Source organism: Mustela lutreola, chromosome 6, assembly GCF_030435805.1.
Source record: "Mustela lutreola isolate mMusLut2 chromosome 6, mMusLut2.pri, whole genome shotgun sequence".
NCBI classification, from domain to species: Eukaryota; Metazoa; Chordata; class Mammalia; order Carnivora; family Mustelidae; genus Mustela; species Mustela lutreola.
In genome coordinates, this window is record NC_081295.1 from 144794689 (window position 1) to 144814179 (window position 19491).

At 46.0% G+C, this 19491-nt stretch overlaps 1 protein-coding gene across 7 annotated transcripts in view; it reads left to right on the forward strand.

Moving 5' to 3' along the window:
* Positions 1 to 19491, forward strand: part of PHACTR1 (phosphatase and actin regulator 1) — a 550922-nt gene that overhangs the window by 449627 nt on the left and 81804 nt on the right. For 6 of the 7 annotated variants that reach the window (XM_059179283.1, XM_059179287.1, XM_059179286.1 and 3 more), the window contains 2 exons: positions 15530 to 15697; positions 17706 to 17912. In XM_059179283.1, the coding sequence (XP_059035266.1) occupies positions 15530 to 15697; positions 17706 to 17912 (375 nt within the window). The remainder of the gene's footprint in view (positions 1 to 15529; positions 15698 to 17705; positions 17913 to 19491) is intronic. The other variant, XM_059179284.1, reaches the window with a different exon arrangement.

Sequence of the window (19491 nt, forward strand, 5' to 3'; positions counted from 1 at the left end):
GTCTTTACCAGGCACGATTGCTTTGTCATATGTTTTCTGCTGTTTCTGATGCATTACCTAGAAATGCACTCTTCCGAAAGCTGTGGGATAGAGTAGCTGCGTGGAAATAGAGTGTGTATCTTGAGCATCAGCGACGTCTAGCAACTTCGTGAAGCATCTCGGAGTCTAATACAAGGGATTGCCCTGGTGGGGTAGTTGGAAAGTGCTTTAAACAATAAAGAGAATAAATGAAGTTGTGATCAAAAGTCTCTTAAGCGGAGCACCTGAGTGGCTCCATGGGTTAAGCGTCTGCCTGCGGCTCATGTCATAATCTCAGGGTCCTGGGATCAAGCTCCACGTCAGGTTCCTTGCTCAGCCTGCTTCCCCTTCTCTCTCTCTGCCTGCCTCTCTGCCTACTTGTGATCTCTATGTCAAATAAATAAAAAATCTTTTTAAAAAAAAAAGTCTTTTAAGCTACATGGTTTGTTTGTTTTTTTAAAGATTTTATTTATTCATTTGACAGAGACCACAAGTAGGCAGAGAGTCAGACAGAGAGGGAAGCAGGCTCCCCACCAAGCAGAGAGCCCAATGCGGGACTCTATCCCAGGACCCCCCCAAGACCACGACCCAAGCTGAAGGCAGTAGCCCAACCCACTGAGCCACCCAGGCACCCCTACATGGTTCTTTAAAAAAAAAAAATCACCATTCCAAGCCAAACAATAACTGAAATTATTGTTATAGCCATGAGTGAGCATCCCCAGTCAATTTCCTCCTCTCTTGCGTACTTGTTGGACACCTGTTCTGTTGCAGGCATCATCCTGGGCTCTGGGAATACTAAGCTGGGACAAGCCAGGCCTCCCTAGCTGATGGAACCCACAGTCCTAGGAATTAGGGTTCAGGCACTCTGCAGTTATGACCGGGAAAGTATGGGATGTCGGGGGCACATGGAAGCAGCGCCCACCCAGGCCTGAGGGAGGACTTAGGGAAGGCATCCTGCAAGGAGTCGTGTCTCAGAAAATCTGATGTGTGATGAGAATTATCCCAGAGAAGCTAGACAGGTTGGAGGAATGTCAGAAGGGGAAGAACTAGCCCACGTGGAGGCACCGAGTTGGGGAAAAGGAAGAGAGTGTGTGTGTTCAGTGTGTCTCTACGGTGAGGGGGTACTGGGGCGGATCATAGAGGCAGGAAAACTATTCTCGTTGTTTATTCTTTATCGTGAGAGCAGTGACAGGCTGTGGAAGGGTTTTCTGAATGATCAGATTTGCAGCCTCATTGCTCTGCCTACAGAGAAGAACATGGAAGGAGAGGCCAGGACCTGAGTCTGGGAGTTAGGATAGTAGACCATTGATGGGATTCAGTGACATGATGGGGGGTAGTAGGAATGGCGGGAGGCTGGAGAAAGGACAGACTAGAGAATTAGAGTCAAGAGAGCCCTGGGACTGCTAACATTTGGGGAAAAAGAGGGGAGAGTACAGACATGGCAGATACTCAGGATTCTGGCTTAGGTGACAGGGTGGACAGATAGCGAGGCCGTTCACTGAGCCGATGACTCAAAACAGGTGAGCCCATGGCACAAAACATTGCCATGGTTTGACCACACTGAATGTGAGATACCCAGTTGTCTACACAGACCACTAAGTATACAGATCTGGAGCTCAGGAGAGAGAACTAGGTTGGAAGTGCAGGTCTGGAAGAGCCTTTGTGTAAATGGTCATTAAGCCAACACGAGCTGATGGTAGTTCTCAGAGAGGGTGTAGAATGGGAACCTAAATGGTCCTGATAGAAAACCCCATGGAACTTCACACTAAATGTTCTAGGAGTAAAGCAAAAATGGTCTGGGAAGAGGAAGAAGCCCTCAGAGACTGAGAAGTGGACAGAAAACTAGGAAGTAAACTGGAAATGTGTATCAGAATGGAAGCCAAGACCAGGAGCAGTGGTTTGGGGAAAAAGTAGAGTGTCAAATATAGGCACATTGTGTGAGATACGGACCAAGAGGTGTCCTTTGGATTATCTGTATGATGCTTCGTTGTAGGCTTTTAAATTACCTGTGAAGCCAATGTGTGATCAGCAGGATATAAGTTAAAAGGCTCGGGTTTCAGGTCACAAAGACTTAACTCAAGAAGGGGGAAGCAATAAGCAAATTTAGACCAGTTATCTCTTGTGTTCTCTCCTCTATAGTATTCCAAATGCCTCATTTCCAAATGCCTCGAGCAACGGTTGGAGTTTCTTTTTTTTTCTTCTTCTTCTATTTGACGTCACTTTTTTTTTTAAATTTATTTTTTATTTATTTTCGGCATAACAGTATTCATTATTTTTTCACCACACCCAGTGCTCCATGCAATCTGTGCCCTCTATAATACCCACCACCCGGTACCCCAACCTCCCACCCCCCCCACCACTTCAAACCCCTCAGATTGTTTTTCAGAGTCCATAGTCTCTCATGATTCACCTCCCCTTCCAATTTACCCCAACTCCCTTCTCCTCTCTAAAACCCCTTGTCCTCCATGATATTTGTTATGCTCCACAAGTAAGTGAAACCATATGATCATTGACTCTCTCTGCTTGACTTATTTCACTCAGTATAATCTCTTCCAGTCTCGTCCATGTTGCTACAAAAGTTGGATATTCGTCCTTTCTGATGGAGGCATAATACTCCATAGTGTATATGGACCACATCTTCCTTATCCATTCGTCTGTTGAAGGGCATCTTGGTTCTTTCCACAGTTTGGTGACCGTGGCCATTGCTGCTATAAACATTGGGGTACAGATGGCCCTTCTTTTCACTACATCTGTATCTTTGGGGTAAATACGGTTAGAGTTTCTCAATGCTTATTTAATATTTATCTCCTGAGTCACTGAGTGAATGAATGACTCTCATATAGTAAAGGCTACTGGCAGGACAGCTCCAGGGTTGGTTAGTTCTTTGGTTCACGAACATGGCTAAGGGATGCCATTGTCAGGCTCCAGCCCTTCATGGTAACAAGACGGCTGCAGGAATCCCGGCATCACATGCACACACCATATCCAGAGGAAAGAGAGAGGGCTATCTCTTGTTGGTATCTGTTTCCAAAAGCAAGCAAACCTTCTCCCCAAAGCTTCTCCACAATCACTCCCATTTTTCATTGAGCAGAATTTTAGGAGATAACCACAAGACGTCTTGTTGCCCTAATTTTGATGGAGGTTTCCATAGCCAAAGTTTTACAGGCAGTCAACTCCCATGGGCTGCTGCCTCGTAGGAGTTATCCTTGGGAGACCCAGCTCACCATACCACCCTTTCCAGCTGCCAGTCCAGGCAGGGAAGGCTACCATGGGCGTGGGGGCATCACGGCCGCCCACCCCCCATGGCCGCAGCCTAGCATGCTCGCTCACTCGCAGTCCTTGGTCTCCACTGACGTTTGCAATGCCAAGGCCAACCAAACTTTGGAGGGCTAGTAGCTAGCCTTCTTTAAGTCAGGAAAGCTCATCATGCTTAGAAAACCCCTCCTGACTTGCTGAGGACTTGGCTAGATTTAGATAGGTAAGCGGGGCTTTTGACGTGAACCCCCATGTAAATATCTTGTAAAACAGCACTCTGCTAGGAGCTCCACACCTAGGATTCTGGTTCCATCCCTCTCGTCTTCCGTGTATACAAGGCACAGGGCAGCTTTCCATCTCCCGGGACTCTGCTTTCAGAATAAAAGCAACCCCAGGACCTTGACTGCCCACACCAGCAAAGCCTTGCTTTCCTTCCTTCCTCGCTTGCGGTGCCCAGTCCTTATCTTGCTTGATTGAAGGCATCTGTTAACCAACCATCGGGGTCCTCCTAGTGTCTCAGGGAATACCCACAGGGTGGCTTGTTCTTCAGCTCCATTCTGCCCTTGCTTGGCCTCTTATAGGGTGGTTGGGAAGATCCCAGGACGGGGTCCAGGTTGACCTTTTAAGCCCTTGCCTGCTCAATAAAATTGGCGGTGCTCTCCACCAGACTTCTGTCCTGTACTGCTTTTCTGCTCTTCTTAGATGCCTGCCTTCCCTTGCCTGCCTCCCCTTCCCTATTCCCTTTCCCCCGAGCCTGGGCTGTCCCTGGTACCCCCCGGGAGAGCGGAGATTCCAGTGTGAGACCTCAGGACTCCGCAGGTGTGCCCGCCGCGTCGCTCTGCTGCTGTCCTCTGCCTGTGCCCTGGAGCACGTCTTCGCTCCCCAGGTCTCTCTTAATTTCTCGGAAGGAAATATTATCCACTAATTGCCCGCTTACCGTGATGTCACCCAGGTTAGCCACACCCTCTCAGCCTCCCAGTTCCAGAAATGTGTCCCCGTTTTCACGTTCATCGGGGCCACGATGGTGATTTTCAAGTCCGTTGTGAGCAGTGCCGTCCAGTAGAATTTTTGGCCGTGACAGAAATGTTCTGTCATCATCTATGTTTGCCATCCCGGCAGCCTGTAGCTAGCCTCACGTGCTTGTTGAGCACCTCAAGTGTGGCTAGTGTGACTGAGGGGGTCTGCATTTAAAATTTTATTTAGTTTTAACTAATAAATCACCACCTGAGGCTATTGGAGAACCCAGCTAGAGAAACAGAGTTGCTTACCTCTGTCCCTGTCACTGCTCTCTATCCCCTGACTCTAGCCATTGAGGATTTTTTTTTTTTTAATCTTGGATACCAGCTTCAGCTGGGCGACCCTAATAACTGTTCAAGGGCCCTAGCACAATGATGCAGGGTGATTCCGTGAGAGTCACATGATCTCATAATCGCACAGGGAGAAGCTGTGACATCCCATTCATTTCATATTTGGTCCCTGCCCCAGTTGCATTTTTTATATTAAAATGCGCAGGAATAGCAAGATGGCAAATCCTCTTCGAACGACAAACCTTGGAGCGGAGTCATCTTTGGAAATCATGGTCAGAGCCTTCATACTTAGGATAGATGATGTAAGAATGATTGGCCTTCGGTGTGATGATGGGGGGACAGGCAGAGCTGTTCCCAGGACGGATGAAAGAAATAGCTCTGGGAAGGAGACACCACTGTTGGGTGCACTGGGGCGTTTGCGGGCCCTGCGAGCAGCCAAGAGTCCACATGAGCGATGATTTGTTGACCCTCGGGTCCAGTAGAGGCAGGAAATGCTGATAAATCCAGCAGAAAACAGCTGCAGGGAAGTGTAGCCGAAACAGGCTCCCCAAGGTCAACGGCATTTTTGTGACAGGAAGTCATTGCACCTCACATATTTAATAGCTTTGGCAAAGGCTTCTTAGTAATGTCAAAATAGGATGTGAAATCCAGAACAGTAGCAATGCTAAAAAAGGTGAGGTGATTCTCCAAACACAAAAACATGGGCCGCTCCATTCCATGTAAGAAATCATCCCAAGTATTGGAGTATCGGCTAAATTCTGATACTGAACTACAACTTGTACAGATTTTTAAGGTATTAGGCTCAAAAGGACTCTGAGCTACACAGATGCTTGTATCAGACAGAAAGGAACCCCAGGGCTCTTGCACAGTTGTTCCTCTGTATCTGCTGGTCAGAAAAATCCAAAGACTTATAGCTGCAAATCAAGTGGGAGATCTCTAACTTGTAGATTCCCAAAATTGTCTGTGTCTGCCTCAAATCCTGATGGTGCAGAGACACACAGACACACCCGCGGTGACTTTTTCGCAGTGGAAAACAAAGCCCACCAGAAAAACGGAGAAAGAGAGAGACTGTTGGGGTTTTTTTGTTTTGCTTTTGCAAAGAAGATGCTCACTTCAGGTCTTTTTAAACACTCGGGAATCAAATGCATTCGTTCGCCAACCAGGCAATATTTGAGAGGAATTGTATTGCTTTCTGTGTATGTTTAAAATTCTACAAAATGTTATCTGTAGCACCATTTAGTTTAATTACATCCATTGCCTGAACTCAGGCAAATGGAAGAAAATATCTCCCACAAAAGCTGACCCATGCCAGAGAGCCATTTCCAACTCAGGTTTAAAGCTTTTAACCTTTTCAGTGACGCCCTTAGATAAGTTCTTTCTTAGTTCACTGTTGCTCGGCTGATCATTTGACTATGAGAGCAGCTAGTGGCCTTGACTAGTGATTGAAAAGGTTATCGGGATTAATGGACGCTTTGCCAAACGGTATATTGCAGCTCAAGTGACAGCTTTGTAGGTTTCAAAACAATGACTCCGTCACCTGCAGGAGTGGATTTCTTTTCCTGCTCTAGTGGAAAAAGTGGCAAGAAAAAAAAGTCAATGAAGCCTTTGCTTCGTGCCTTACTAATCTTAGGACAACCACTACCAGAGGAATACTTTCTTGGGAAATTACCTTCCGCTGTAACTCATCCGCCCCCCAGTGGAGGCGCCCTTCTTTGGTCAAAGAGCCTGTCTGGGGAGCTAAACTGAGAACGTAGAACGGGCTGAATAGTAAGTAGCTCTTGTCTCAAAGGAAACAGGAGTGAGCCAGTGTTGGCAGCAGGCTCGTTCTCACAATGAGAACGGTTTGCTTTAACGCAGGTGGCTTTGCTTTTTGTTTTGCTTTAATTGTAGCCATTGGGGATCACCAATGAGTCTAAGATTGACAAATGAAGCCTGCTTATATACTCTTTGTTCTTTACGGTGGAAGCCTCAGTATAGCCAAGATTTCATGACGTCATTCACCCTTCTCTGCTGCAAGGACTTAGCAGGGATGTAATTTGGGTTTTAACTCTATCGTCTACAGGTCTTACTTATAAAGGATTTCTATACGGCTCTTTCACCATCCTTGAGGAAGCAAAATCTCAAAATAAGTCATTTTAGATGGGATCACATGCTCTCAGCACTTCCGAGCTCATTACCTGCCAATTGTGTAACTTTACACAAGTTATTGAAACCATCTGGTGTTCGCTTTCCTTTTTACAGGGAGGGGGATTTTTGTACCAACTCCACAGAATTCTTTTATGTATATAAAAGAATTTCAATGAACAAGAACCTGGCTCAGATAAATTCCCATCATGTTGTTTAAGGGGTTGTTACTATTATATAGAAAATGTCCAGCATTGTGCCTGGCACTCCAAAATGCTTAAAAATATTTCTCTGACTGTCCCTTTCACTGTCCCAATTTTTTTTCTCCTTGTCTTTCTACTGAATATAGAGGCTTTGTAGGTAGAGCACAGGCTTCTAGTTCTATGCTAAAACTTTACTTAACCGTTTTTTCTTAATAAAAATATAGCACTGTAGGGGCGCCTGGGTGACTCAGTGGGCTAAAGCCTCTGCCTTTGGCTCAGGTCATGATCTCAGGGTCCTGGGATTGAGCCCCGCATCGGGCTCTCTGCTCAGCGGGGAGCCTGCTTCCTCCTCTCTCTCTCTCTGCCTCTCTGCCTACTTGTGATCTCTGTCTGTCAAATAATAAAATCTTTACAAAATATATAGCACTTTATTGGCAAACAATAAACCTGAAACCCATCAATGTATTTCCCGGTTCTCACCATAGGCTCAAATAGAGCAAGTCAGACAAGAAAAAGCCTAAATGAAACATGATTTGCTGTTTCAGCTTCTCTGTTATTTCATGCTTGTTTGCAAGATTGTTTTTGTTGTTTGTTTGTTTGTTTGTTTGTTTCTGGGGGGGGAGGGTAATTATCGTTATTTCTTCCCACTGTCCTGCACATAGTACTTCGATCTTTCTTTCAGAAGTTGGGTATTATCCAACACAGCCCTTTTTTGTTTTCAAGGGACAAAAACTGAAGTCCCCAAAGTTCAGTGACTTGTTGCCAACCAATGATGGCAAAAACAAGAACACCGCTCTCCCTACGCTGAGAGTCTGGGCTCTTTCCACCACACCTGCTGTTTCTTTCTTCCCACCCAGCCCTCCCGAGAATGAGTTGGGGGGCTCACCAGTGCTCTCCTGTCCGAGGACACACACAGAGCATGGTTTAAACACCATCCTATCTGTCACCTTCTGTTTCTTTTTTACCTGAGATCGAAAAGGCATTCTCTTCTCCCGAGACTCCAGACTCCTAAGGATTGGAAGCGTCTAATATTAGCGCTCTTGGTAAAGGCTAGTCTGGAGGAAGTCATTGACAACAACTTTCTATTCGTGCCCTCCCCCCAAGCCCGGACCTCACATTAGCTCCCCAAGAAGAAGGTCTGAGTGCTGGATCAACACTGGTCCAAGGTGAGGAGCAAAAATGCAGAGTACACCCCCAGTGGATAGATTTGCTCTACCCTGTAGAGCAACAGGGACCTAGTGATGCGGTTGGTCACTACAGAGAGGGGTAGGAAGCCAGGCCAAAAAATAAAAAATAAAAAAATTGAGGACTTAGGGAAAATCAGTGCCTCTCCAAGTAATCAGAGAGGTGAGGAAGAGGTTTTCCTCCAAAAAAGAACTACTATTCATTTAATATAATATATAATATATATATATATTTTATTTAATATAACAGCAGCACACAAATGCTTATGTTGTTGTCTTGTTTTACAAATGGAAGCATCTTTCCAGAAAAAAAGTTAATGATTATTAAATTCACTTACATCTCGCCAAATGTACTTCGGGACTTTGCCAGCCTGCGGGCGGATTTCATTTTGATGTGATCCGGATCCACAGGTACACACGGCTCTCCGTTTCTGCCCTTGTACTTGACATCAATTCAGACACATTTTTTTTTTTTCCAGACACATTTTTTTAATGTCTGGGCACTGCCCACATGGTCACTTTGTTTGCATTTCTTTCATTCCCGGCAAGGCTCTGCATTTGCCAAGGGGCACCCGGGACGCTTGGCTTTCATTTGTTTGTACACATACTCTTCGGACTCGCAATAGTTCGTCTTAGCTACGTTTGCTCCTGTCTCCCCACGACGCTGCTCTTTTTCTTACATTTGGCATATAGCATTTTATTTTGCAAATTAAAAACCAAAAAGTTTCGTGAGTAAGCCAAAACTCACCATCTGGCTTCCCTCTGATGCAATCTGAATAAATAAATATATGTGTGCACACTTTACTGTTTCTTTTGGTTCACGTGAAATATTGCCATAATGGTGCATGTTTAGTTGTGAAGCAATACTTTATACTCGTCGTCAACTATTATTTATTTAGCTGAAGATGTCTTATCCAACTAGAAATGCATTTTAATTTTTTTTAAGATTTTATTTTTTTATTTGACAGAGACACAGCGAGAGAGGGAACACAAGCTGGGGGATGGGAGAGGGAGAAGCAGGCTCCTGCTGAGCAGGGAGTCCAATGTGGGGCTCAAACCCAGGACCCTGGGATAATGGCCTGAGCCAACAGATGCTTAACAATGGAGCCACCCAGGCACCCCTAGAAATCCATTGTTAAACATAGGTGTTAATATAATCCACATGCATACCCTTGAAAAATCAGATTGGGGGGCAAGCTTAAGTTTATATTAAAGTATTTTTTCAGGGGTGCCTGGGTGGCTCAATCAGTTAAACACCTGCCTCCAGCTAAGGTCATGATCTCAGGGTTCTGGGATCCAGCCCCACATGGGTGGGGGAGAGAGTCCCTGCTCAGCGGGGAGGCTGCTTCTCTCTCTCCCTCTGCTTTTCCCCCTGCTTGTGCTTTCTCTCTCTCTCAAATAATTAAATAAAATCTTTAAAAATATACATATATTTTTTTCAGAATTAAAATTGATACTTTCTTGTCTTCAACTTCAAAGCACCATGAACCGTGAGCCCTCTCAGAACACAGTATCTTTTGTGCGATTTTTCATGTTATGTAATGTAGATGTTGTTCCATGGCTTTCCGTGACGACCTAAAAGAATTCCTGTTGTCCATTCGCCATGTGATCTTCATGTATTAAAAAAGCAATTTCAGTTAAAGCTTAAGCTTTGAGAAAATCTCATTGATCAGAAGGTGTCCGTTGCCCTAAACCAGAGAATATTCCTAAAGCAAAACAATAATCGAGGAAAATTAAAACAAAAAAGCCCTCAAATATAGGCACAAAGGTGACACCCGATTCTAGGGAGATAGCTGCCACTCCCAAATAAACCATTAATGTATCTTTTGAGCCAGTCCTCTGGACCGCAACTGTTATGTAAATCATACTTTCAGAACATTACAGAAAATTCCATGCGATAACAAAATCTTCCTCAAGTGCGTGGTCTCCTGTGTGCAGAGTGCAAGTCTTCCGTCTGACTTGAGCTCTCAGGATGTTACTTCCCACTTTTGCTGCTTTTCCCACCTCTCACACTAATTCCTCCCCATGTCTGTGTTTCTGCGTTTCTTCCTCTGTGTTGCCTGTGTCTTCCCTTAGCACTTGGCGTCATGCCTGGCTTGTGGGAGGGGCGGCAGGGTGGGCTGTGGTAAAGCTCCAGGGCGTGGAGGACAGGAGACTGGGTGGGAGTTTCTACAAGTTTCAGAAGGTGCTGAAAGCAAACGCGGCCCTACCCACGAGACCGTGGTGAGAGCATGCGGTTTCTGGGTCGTGATGCCTCTTGTTAATTACAGGCTCTCGACAGATGTTTGCCCGCTGAATGAATGAATTCGCCGTCACCTTTCCCTTCACTCCCCTTGATTTGGTTGTTAACATGACTCTACCAACATCTTCATTTCTTACGTCTCACGAGAAGAGGGAATAAGGCTGGCACAGTTTCCAGGACCAGTTCTATAGCTTAGATCCATTGCTTTCTACGTCTCATCATTTAAAATTTATGACCCTGACTTGTGCTCACTTCCGCATCATGTTCTCAATCATGTCTGCGACCTGATTTTATCTTGTTAAATATGTCTGCATCTGGCTCACATTTTAATTTTCTGCTCTCCCCTACGGCTCTCCCCAATCCCATATGCCTTTGTGACAAGTTCATATTCACGATCCCTGGTTAGACAATGCAACCTCCTGCTTTCTTGTCCTCTTTGAGGTTTAAACCTACTACTGTGTTCCCCGTTAGCTCCATAAACAGCATTTCCTATCCCAGACCTCATCAGGACTAGGCACAGTTGCCATTCCATATTCTCTTGCATCTCTGATTCCTAATGTCCAATCCAGTGGTCTTAAATTGTGGAACTCTGACCAGCCAAAGCAGCTCGAGCATCCCCCAAGAACTTGCTAGCCAGGGCGCCTTGGTGGCTCAGTGAGTTAAAGCCTCTGCCTTTGGCTCAGGTCATGATCCCAGGGTCCTGGGATTGAGCCCCGCATCGGGATCTTTGCTCAGCAGGGAGCCTGCTTCCCCCTCTCTCTGCCTGACTCTCTACCTACTTGTGATCTCTGTTTGTCAAATAAATAAATAAAATCTTTAAAAAAAAAAAAAAAAGAAGAAGAAGAAGAAGAAGAAGAACTTGCTAGCCATGCATATTCTCTGTCCCAACCCAAAACTACCAGCACAGAAACTCTGGGGGTGGAACCAAGCCCCACTGCAGGGAATTGTGATTCCCACTGAAGCCAGAGAAACATTGTCTCAGTTCCTCGGATCTCCAGAGTCTTCCCCCTTCTTCCTGTTCCCGCTACTCCTTCCTACTACTGGTAGTTTTGAAAACTATTACAAATCATTTTAGAAGATCATGTAAAACATCCAAATAATTTCCAATATTATATAGGGCAATATTATTTCTAATATTATTTCTAATATAATTTCTGATATTAGTATAAAAAACAAACTCTTTCTCATCTGCAATAATGAGACAGTGATGATCTTGATAGATGAACGTATAGTTAGTCCATGAGACTCCCCTTCATCGGGAAGGTTAAGTTCTTTCTAAAAAAAAAAAGTAAAACAGGTTTTTTAATAATTTGAATTAAAATGACAATAAAGAGGCTGATAAACTATGCTTTTTACATACACTTCAAATTAATCAGATTTGGAATGACCAGACATTGGGAATCCTCAGCTGATTTCTTGGCTTGATGATGCATAAATGGGGTCAGTTACATTACTATTTCCACTTTTGTGTATGTCTGAAAATGTCACAAGAATTTAAAACAGCAGCTACTTAACAGTGGCAACACCACTGTAGCCCCATGTTAAATGAATTCAAAACAGGCGGTCTTCCATTTTTTTTTTTAAGATTTTATTTATTTGACACAGAAATCACAAGTAGGCAGAGAGGCAGGCAGAGAGAGCAGGGGAAGCAGGCCTCCACTGAACAGAGAGCCCGATGTGGGGCTCGATCCCAGGACTCCGAGATCATGACTTGAGCTGAAGGCAGAGGCTTAATCCACTGAGTCACTCAGGCGCCCTGATGGTCTTCACTTTTGTCACTATTGTTTTTGGTCATAAATGATGTAATAAAGGATTTGTCATCTTTGTTGATTGGTTTCAGTTTATTTCCACTAGATTAGGGTGTGTGTGTGTGTGTGTGTGTGTGTGTGTGTACACACATATATATGTAGGTAGATAAGTAGGTAAAATATGGTTATCAAGGTCAATATTGAAGAAATGGTCAAAAGCTAAGAAATTCATGTGGTCTGTGCATTGCTGCTGTGTAAATAGAGAAACCCTTCACAGAACAATTTTCCAAGATTCAAGTATATGTCACTTAGATTTTGAAATACTAATACACGTAAGTTTTGTCTATTGGAATTTCTCCTAAAAGGGGAGGATTCTAATTGCAGAAAAGGCATTATGCAGGGAGGTGATGGGCAGAACCTCCTTTGTTCATTATATCATAAAACACAAGAAACCCTTTTATGAGCAGCCACAGGAAGATAGCTAACTAAAATTCAGTTATTCATCCAATATAATTAAGATTATAATTATGCAAATTATAATGTTTATAATAGTAAAACAATACATAAAATCTGATGCCTAGTAAGATCACAACAATATGTACCCACAAATAAACTGTTATGTTGTCTTACCCTTTTTTCTTCATTTTTATTTTTCTGGTGGGAATGTATTTTTAGAAATTATGACAGTGGAATTCCCAAGATTGTTTCCTCTCCAAACAATCTTTGGACTTAGCAAAGTCACGTTTAATCTACGGGGAGCTAAATTTTTTGAGAGTTCCTCTGTCTCTGGGACGGCTTCTCCATCATTAGCAAAGCCACCAGCACTAAGCTAGCCACCTTGACGAAACCAAGATTCATAAATTAAGTATCCAACTACACTTGTATCTTTCCCCCAGTCCTGCTTCTCAGATACTTTTTTTTTTTTTTTAAGATTTATTTATTTATTTATTTATTTGACAGGCAAAGATCACAGGTAGGCAGAGAGGCAGGCAGAGAGAGAGGAAGAAGCAGGCTCCCCGCCGAGCAGAGAGCCCGATGTGGGGCTCGAACCCAGGACCCTGGGATCATGACCTGAGCCGAAGGCAGTGGCTTTAACCCATTGAGCCACCCAGGCACCCACTTCTCGGATGCATTTTACCTGTCCAAAAGTACAACAGTCATTTGATTCTGCTGGTACCCCGAAGAACCAGAACTTGGCAGGGGGCCTTGAAAACCCCCTCCTCTTCGGGTTGTCTTAACTGGGACATTTATTACACCAGGAACATCAAAAACCAAAGTGGTTTCCTAGGGATGTGTTAAACGGAGTGGCAGCGGCATCATTGTTCCACCAACTGGGAACATGAAGTGTTGGTGCTTCCCATGGCATCACCCACAAGAACATGCTAAATTCAAGCATGTTGAGGGGACTAGGGACTGTCCCCAAGGGGACTGCAATGCAATAACACACCACTGCAGCCCTTTCCTCCTGAAGACTTTTGGTTTGGCTGTGTACCTAGAGTTCATACTGCTCTTCTTTTCTTATCAACAAGGAGTAGTAATCATTTTGTTAATTGCAATTGTACTAACTATCATGCCATTTCAGGCACACAGAAGGACCAAATGAAAAAAAATGCGGAGATGGATGCCTGGGTGGCTCGGTGGGTTAAAGCCTCTGCCTTCAGCTCGGGCCATGATCTCAGGGTCCTAGGATCAAGCCCCAAGTCGGGCTCTCTCCTTAGCAGGAAGCCTGCTTCTCCCTCCCTCTCTGCCTGCCTCTATGCCTACTTGTGATCTGTGTCTGTCAAATAAATAAATAAATAAAAATTTTTTAAAAGAAAGAAAGGGGAGGGGGCACCTGGGTGGCTCGGTGGGTTAAAGGCTCTACCTTCGGCTCAGGTCGTGGTCTCCGCGTCCTGGGATTGAGCCCCACATGGGGCTCTCTGCTCAGCAGGGAGCCTGCTTCCCCCTCTCTCTCTCTGCCTGCCTCTCTGCCTACTTGTGATCTCTCTCTCTGTGTCAAATAAATAAAATCTTTTAAAAAAATAAAAAATAAAAAATAATTAAAAAGAAAAGAAAAAAAAATGGGGAGAAAACCACAATCTAACAGTGTGACAGTGCTTTCTGTCATCTGCCTCAGATGATTCTTTGGTATCTCTTCTGGTTTTTTCTGGGTTTATACAAGATTCAGGTCAAATAGCCTATGTCCTTGAACCATATGCCGTCGAAAGCCTGTTGGTGTGTAGGTGACTCTGTTGAACGTTTCATCAGGCCAGTTCCAACTGGGGAGGGAGGGAGCTGGCAGAGCCCCCTTTTACCACCACATACTGTTGTGATTAAATTAAAGCCTTGGGAGGCGCATCGCACAAGAAAAGGATTATTTATACAAGGTCTACTTTGGGAGTCATTTCCCTGTTTCATTTTTCTACAAGTAAATCCTCTTTCTTCCGGTTGTAAGGCACGTGATTGCTTTGCTGGGTTCTGTGTTTCTGACTAAGCATAACATAGGAGTCTTTCCTCTGGATATTTATTCATCTTCCCGGAACAGCTTTCCATCCTCTTTAAAAATTAATTTGACTTTAATGTCTCATTATTTAGGACTCCCCTGGGCTAGAATGAGATCACCCTGGGGGAGTTTTGATTTGACAAATGGCCATTGTGTGGGAGCCTTTGATCCTCTCCTGGGGTGCTAACTAGCTGCCTGCCCCTGGCTTTGAGGAGCTTTAAGCAAGATCAAAGTCTGCTCCCCTCCAGGCGTGATCACTGGTGGACGCTGGGAGAATCCTGGCACTTACTTCCCAGCATCCTTAGGATGCCGCAGCCCTCGGCTGTGGTCTGAAGCCCCCTGTGAGTGGTCAGTGCTCATAAGGTTTGCAGAAGGCGGGACCCTCCAGTGCCAGTGAGGCGTGGCCCCTGTTGTTAGGAGGGGGGCGGGCCGGGGGGTTCCAACTCCTAAACATTTATCTGCCTGGAGAAACTGGATCCTGGCGGGAAGAAAAAAGACAAAAAGAGGATGAATTTTTCCTAGAGCCTTAGAGAATCATGCTCTGGTGTTTGTTGAGTGTTAATGAAGCCCTTGGCTCCCCAAGGTAGACATTTCTACTCCTGGTTTTCCAATCCCTGAGGCCTGCTCAGTTTTTCCAGTTTTCCAAAATTAGAAAGAAAGGTTCATTTTAATTCACTTTTGTTTTAAAAAAAAATGTACAAAATAGGCGGTTTTGGTTAGAAAGATGGAGAGTAAAGCAGGCAATTTGCTAGAGGCCACTGGAAATTGCCACCCTCGGGGTCAGATGCCTTATGTCTAAAAATAAAACAAGTGTCTGAAAAGCGAAAGAACAAGGGCAGATTTTACAGACTGACCTTGATAAAGATTGTTCAAAAACATCTAGATTCAGTTAGCCGACGATAAATGTCATCCTTCCCTGGAAGGTGGGCGCTGTCTAACTGTGCCGTCTCCTTCTCGCGCCCACAGACGGGGAGCTCTCCATATCGAACGAAGATGATTCGCTGGAAAACGGACAGTCCCTGAGCTCCAGCCAACTGTCTCTGCCAGCCCTATCCGAAATGGAGCCGGTCCCCATGCCCAGGGATCCCTGCTCATACGAGGTGCTCCAGCCTTCAGACATCATGGATGGGACAGGTAAAGCCCCTGGTCGAGTTGCCTGTGGCATTCGGGACCTGTAGCCTGGCTGGACTTGAACTTCTGTTTGGCACCACTCCGAGCCTCTGAATCTCCTGGAAATGGGAATGAAATTGTCCAATCAGGACATATTTACACCTAGTGTGCCATAGTGTTTCAAAAAGATATTTTGTAATCTTAATGTCTTTAAAGAAGACATGCCCTGTTTTTGTACTGTGGGGGATTTAAAATGTTATTGGTGTTTTGTTTTGTTTTGTTTTGTTTCCCCCTAGAACCCATTTCTGTTAAGCTAAGGGATCCTGTACTTCTTCTACACCATACCTAACTCACGTGTTCGTAAAACCCTAGCATGGCCCTTAAGCCCAGCCTCCGTATACCAGCTAAAGGTTGGATCGATTTAGCAAATTGTATCCGTTTACTGCACACAATCGATGTGTTGATTGGCTATTAAATTGTCTACACTCTCCCGGTTAATGTGAATGCTGCTGATAGGTGATGTGGGGTGCCATTGGACTGTCACGACTTCTTTGGTCCAAAGCCCTCCGAATGGTCAGTACTCACTCCCTCAGAAGGTTTGCAGAAGTGGGGTCGGGGGTGTCTTCCCAATAGCTAGTAAGGAGCGATCCTTGTTCTCAAGAAGCAAGCCAGCTTGGGGGAGGGACCTTCTGGGATCTCCAGAGTGTGGGGAGAAAGGCCACGTCCCTTTTCCACACCATATGCCAAGTCTGCAGCAGCAGAGCTCCGGTGGGAGGACGGGAGAGCCGGGTCACACAGCCCGTGCCATACTCCTCCTTGGGACCTAGTGTGTCATTTCTCCGATGCTGATGATAGTGGGGTCCCTTGGGAGAGGGGAGAGAACAGTGCTCACGAAGGCCTTGATGCTACAGGGAACACTGCAACCCAGATCAGGGAGGAGGAAGAGGTTAGGGGAGAGTCACTGGAGTCATTCCTGTCGCAGCAGGGATGAGAGGAAGGAGGCGGTGCGTTGGAGTTGCATTCTCCCCGAGGCTGAGAAGACGATTCTAGCGAAAGCAGTGAATTGTGTTTCTCATTCCGGCCTTTCTTGGGATGTTGGATCGCGCAGATTTGACCGTTAGAGGGAGATCTGTCATCCCAGCGAACCCAGAGTTGCAGGCTCGCTGGCCAGGCCGTCCCTCGCCCGCACCCCGGGACAGCTCTTAACTAGAGCCAGTCGGGGTCTCCCGTGGTGGGAAGGAAGAGCCAGACCCAGTGCGGAGCAAAGAGAAGTGGGGGAAAGCAAGCAGAAAAACCATCATTCTGGCCAGTGAGAGGAGAGAGGAAGCAGGGAGACAAAAAGGCATTGTCTTGGTGCATCCTCTGTCTGGTCAAGGTTTATAGGGACCCCTAAAACGGTAAGGTGCCTGTTGACAGCCTCTGCCCAGCTCCGCTGGTGAGCAGCCACCCCACGCGTGTGGGGACACCCGGCCTGGTATCAGCCTCCGGGGGCTCCTTCGTGACTTCATGTCCCAGACCCGGGGAGACCCAGTGGGCAAAAAGCAAGACCCCAGCATCTTCTCTGTCTCGCTCTGGACAAAGGGCCATTGGGCCCAAGGGAAGCTGCCAGCCTTGGGTGCTGGTTTGGTTTGGATGGGGGCCCTTTGTCCCTGGCCCTCTGCACCTGCCATCGGTCGATTGTTGCTGTGGTCCCATGAGTCACGTTTTAGAGCCCTCACAGGTGTAGTAGGAATGCCAAGACGGAAGTGGTTAAGCTTGGGATAGTTTGGAGAAAATGTCCTCTCCCCTTTCCCCTCCCCCTCCGACCTCTCCCTTACTGCCTCAGCCTCCCTGATGTGTCCTCCACCCACACCCCCTTCTTTCCTGGATTTCTAGAGGCCTCTCTCTAACTCGCCCCACGTGCACGGCGACCGGAAGCAGTGGGCGCTGTGCTGTGTCGCCGACCCACACCCCCGTCCTGTGTGCTCCCGCTGGCCCCACCTGCGCTGCCTTTGTGTAATGTCTCCTGTGTGTCGTGTGGTTGTCCCCTCAGTGTCTGAAGAGAGTCCCTCTGCCAGTGAGTCTGGAGTCCTCCTGTCCCAAGATCCTTCAGCCAAACCAGTCCTGCTACTGCCCCCCAAAAAACCTGCTGCTTTCTCTGGAGACCATGAGGAGACCCCAGTGAAGCAGCTGTCCCTTCTCAAGCAACCCCCCGCCCTGCCTCCCAAACCCACTGCCAGGATTGCCAACCACTTAACAGGTGAGTCGAGACGTCTTCTGGGGGCATGCCGCCCTGCCTTCCCTTCAAGGGATAACCTCTCACGCTCTTTCTCTCTCTATCAGCCCTGTTGCACCTCTCCCTGAGGCTGCTCTGTGGGACGTTTGGTCGTTTCCATGTGCGTCTTGGTACACGCAGTCGTGACCTGGGTTTGTGTGTTTTTGTCAAGAAGCGTTCGATACGCAGCTGCCAGCCACATGCCGAGAACCTTTGTCGTGTGCATCTGTAAATATGTACCTTGATATTTGTGTGACCGACTCAGGATTATTGGCCCATCAGGGGGAATTAGATTCAGTGTCAAAGTCTTTGCAAAGATGAAGAGTCGTACCTTGTTCCCTTTGTCATAAGTTTGCCAAAGCTTTAGAGTTTTTGTCTTTAAATTATTGATCTGAAGCCCAGAGTATTTCCTCTATTAAAATTCGTGTCTGTGCTATTTATTCTGTTTAAAAAAAAAAGAGAGAGAGAGAGAGAGAGAGAGAGACAATCTGCAGAGTATCGTGGGAAATACTTTTAAAAGAAGAGTAAGTTTTGTCCTAAAGTGATTTTTACGTTCTCACGTTGAATGCTCGGGCACGCACCCACCGCCCTTAGACGGGGCATCTGGTGAAATGGTACTTCACCGCCCATGAACCGGGCACTGCTTTCTGATTTAACGTTGTAGTTTCATTAAAGAGTAAAGAGGGGCGCCTGGGTGGCTCAGTGGGTTAAAGCCTCTGCCTTCGGCTCAGGTCATGATCGCAGGGTCCTGGGATCGAGCCCCGCATCAGGCTCTCTGCTCAGTGGGGAGCCTTCTTCCCTTCCTCTCTCTCTGTCTACTTGTGATCTCTGTCAAATAAATAAATTAAATCTTAAAAAAGAAAAAATAAAAGAGTAAAGATTTCAGGGGGTGTTTCTCCAACCTCAATCAGCCGCCTTTTTATAGTGGGCTTGGTATTTTCATTAACAGTTTCTAATTTATTTTTGTGAGATGTGACGAGGATGGGGTGGGGCAGAGTAGTCCCCTCTGTTAGAGCAGAAAAGCTGAAGTTTGAGAAAAATCAACACCTTTAGCTGGGCTGGCAGGAGCCGTGCAGTGGAGACACGCTCACACCCGACGCTTCCTAGTGCCTTGTCTAGGGACTGCTGTCGCCGTGACAGAAGGATGTTTCCCACGTGGCGCTGAGTTTTACTTGAGTCCAACTTAAACACAAGATTGAGTCGAGCTACTTATCCACATGTGTGTCCATCCAAGTCCGATATTTGTGGTTTGAAAGAAAACATTTCCACCTAAAGAAACTGTTCTGGGGCGCCTGGGTGGCTCAGTCGGTTGGGCATCTGCCTTCAGCTCAGATCATGATCCTGGAGCCCCAGTGTTGGGGCGCCCCACTCAGCAGAGAGCCTGCTTCTCCCTCTGCCCCTCATCCTGCTCATACTCCGTGTCTCTCTTTCTCAAATAAATAAATAAAATCAACCAGTCAATCAGTCAAGGAACCATTCAATACATTAATAACACTTCAGTCCAGTGCCCCAAAATGTAAATGCATAGAAAACCACGGAGGAGAAAGTGGCCTCACAAACCGGC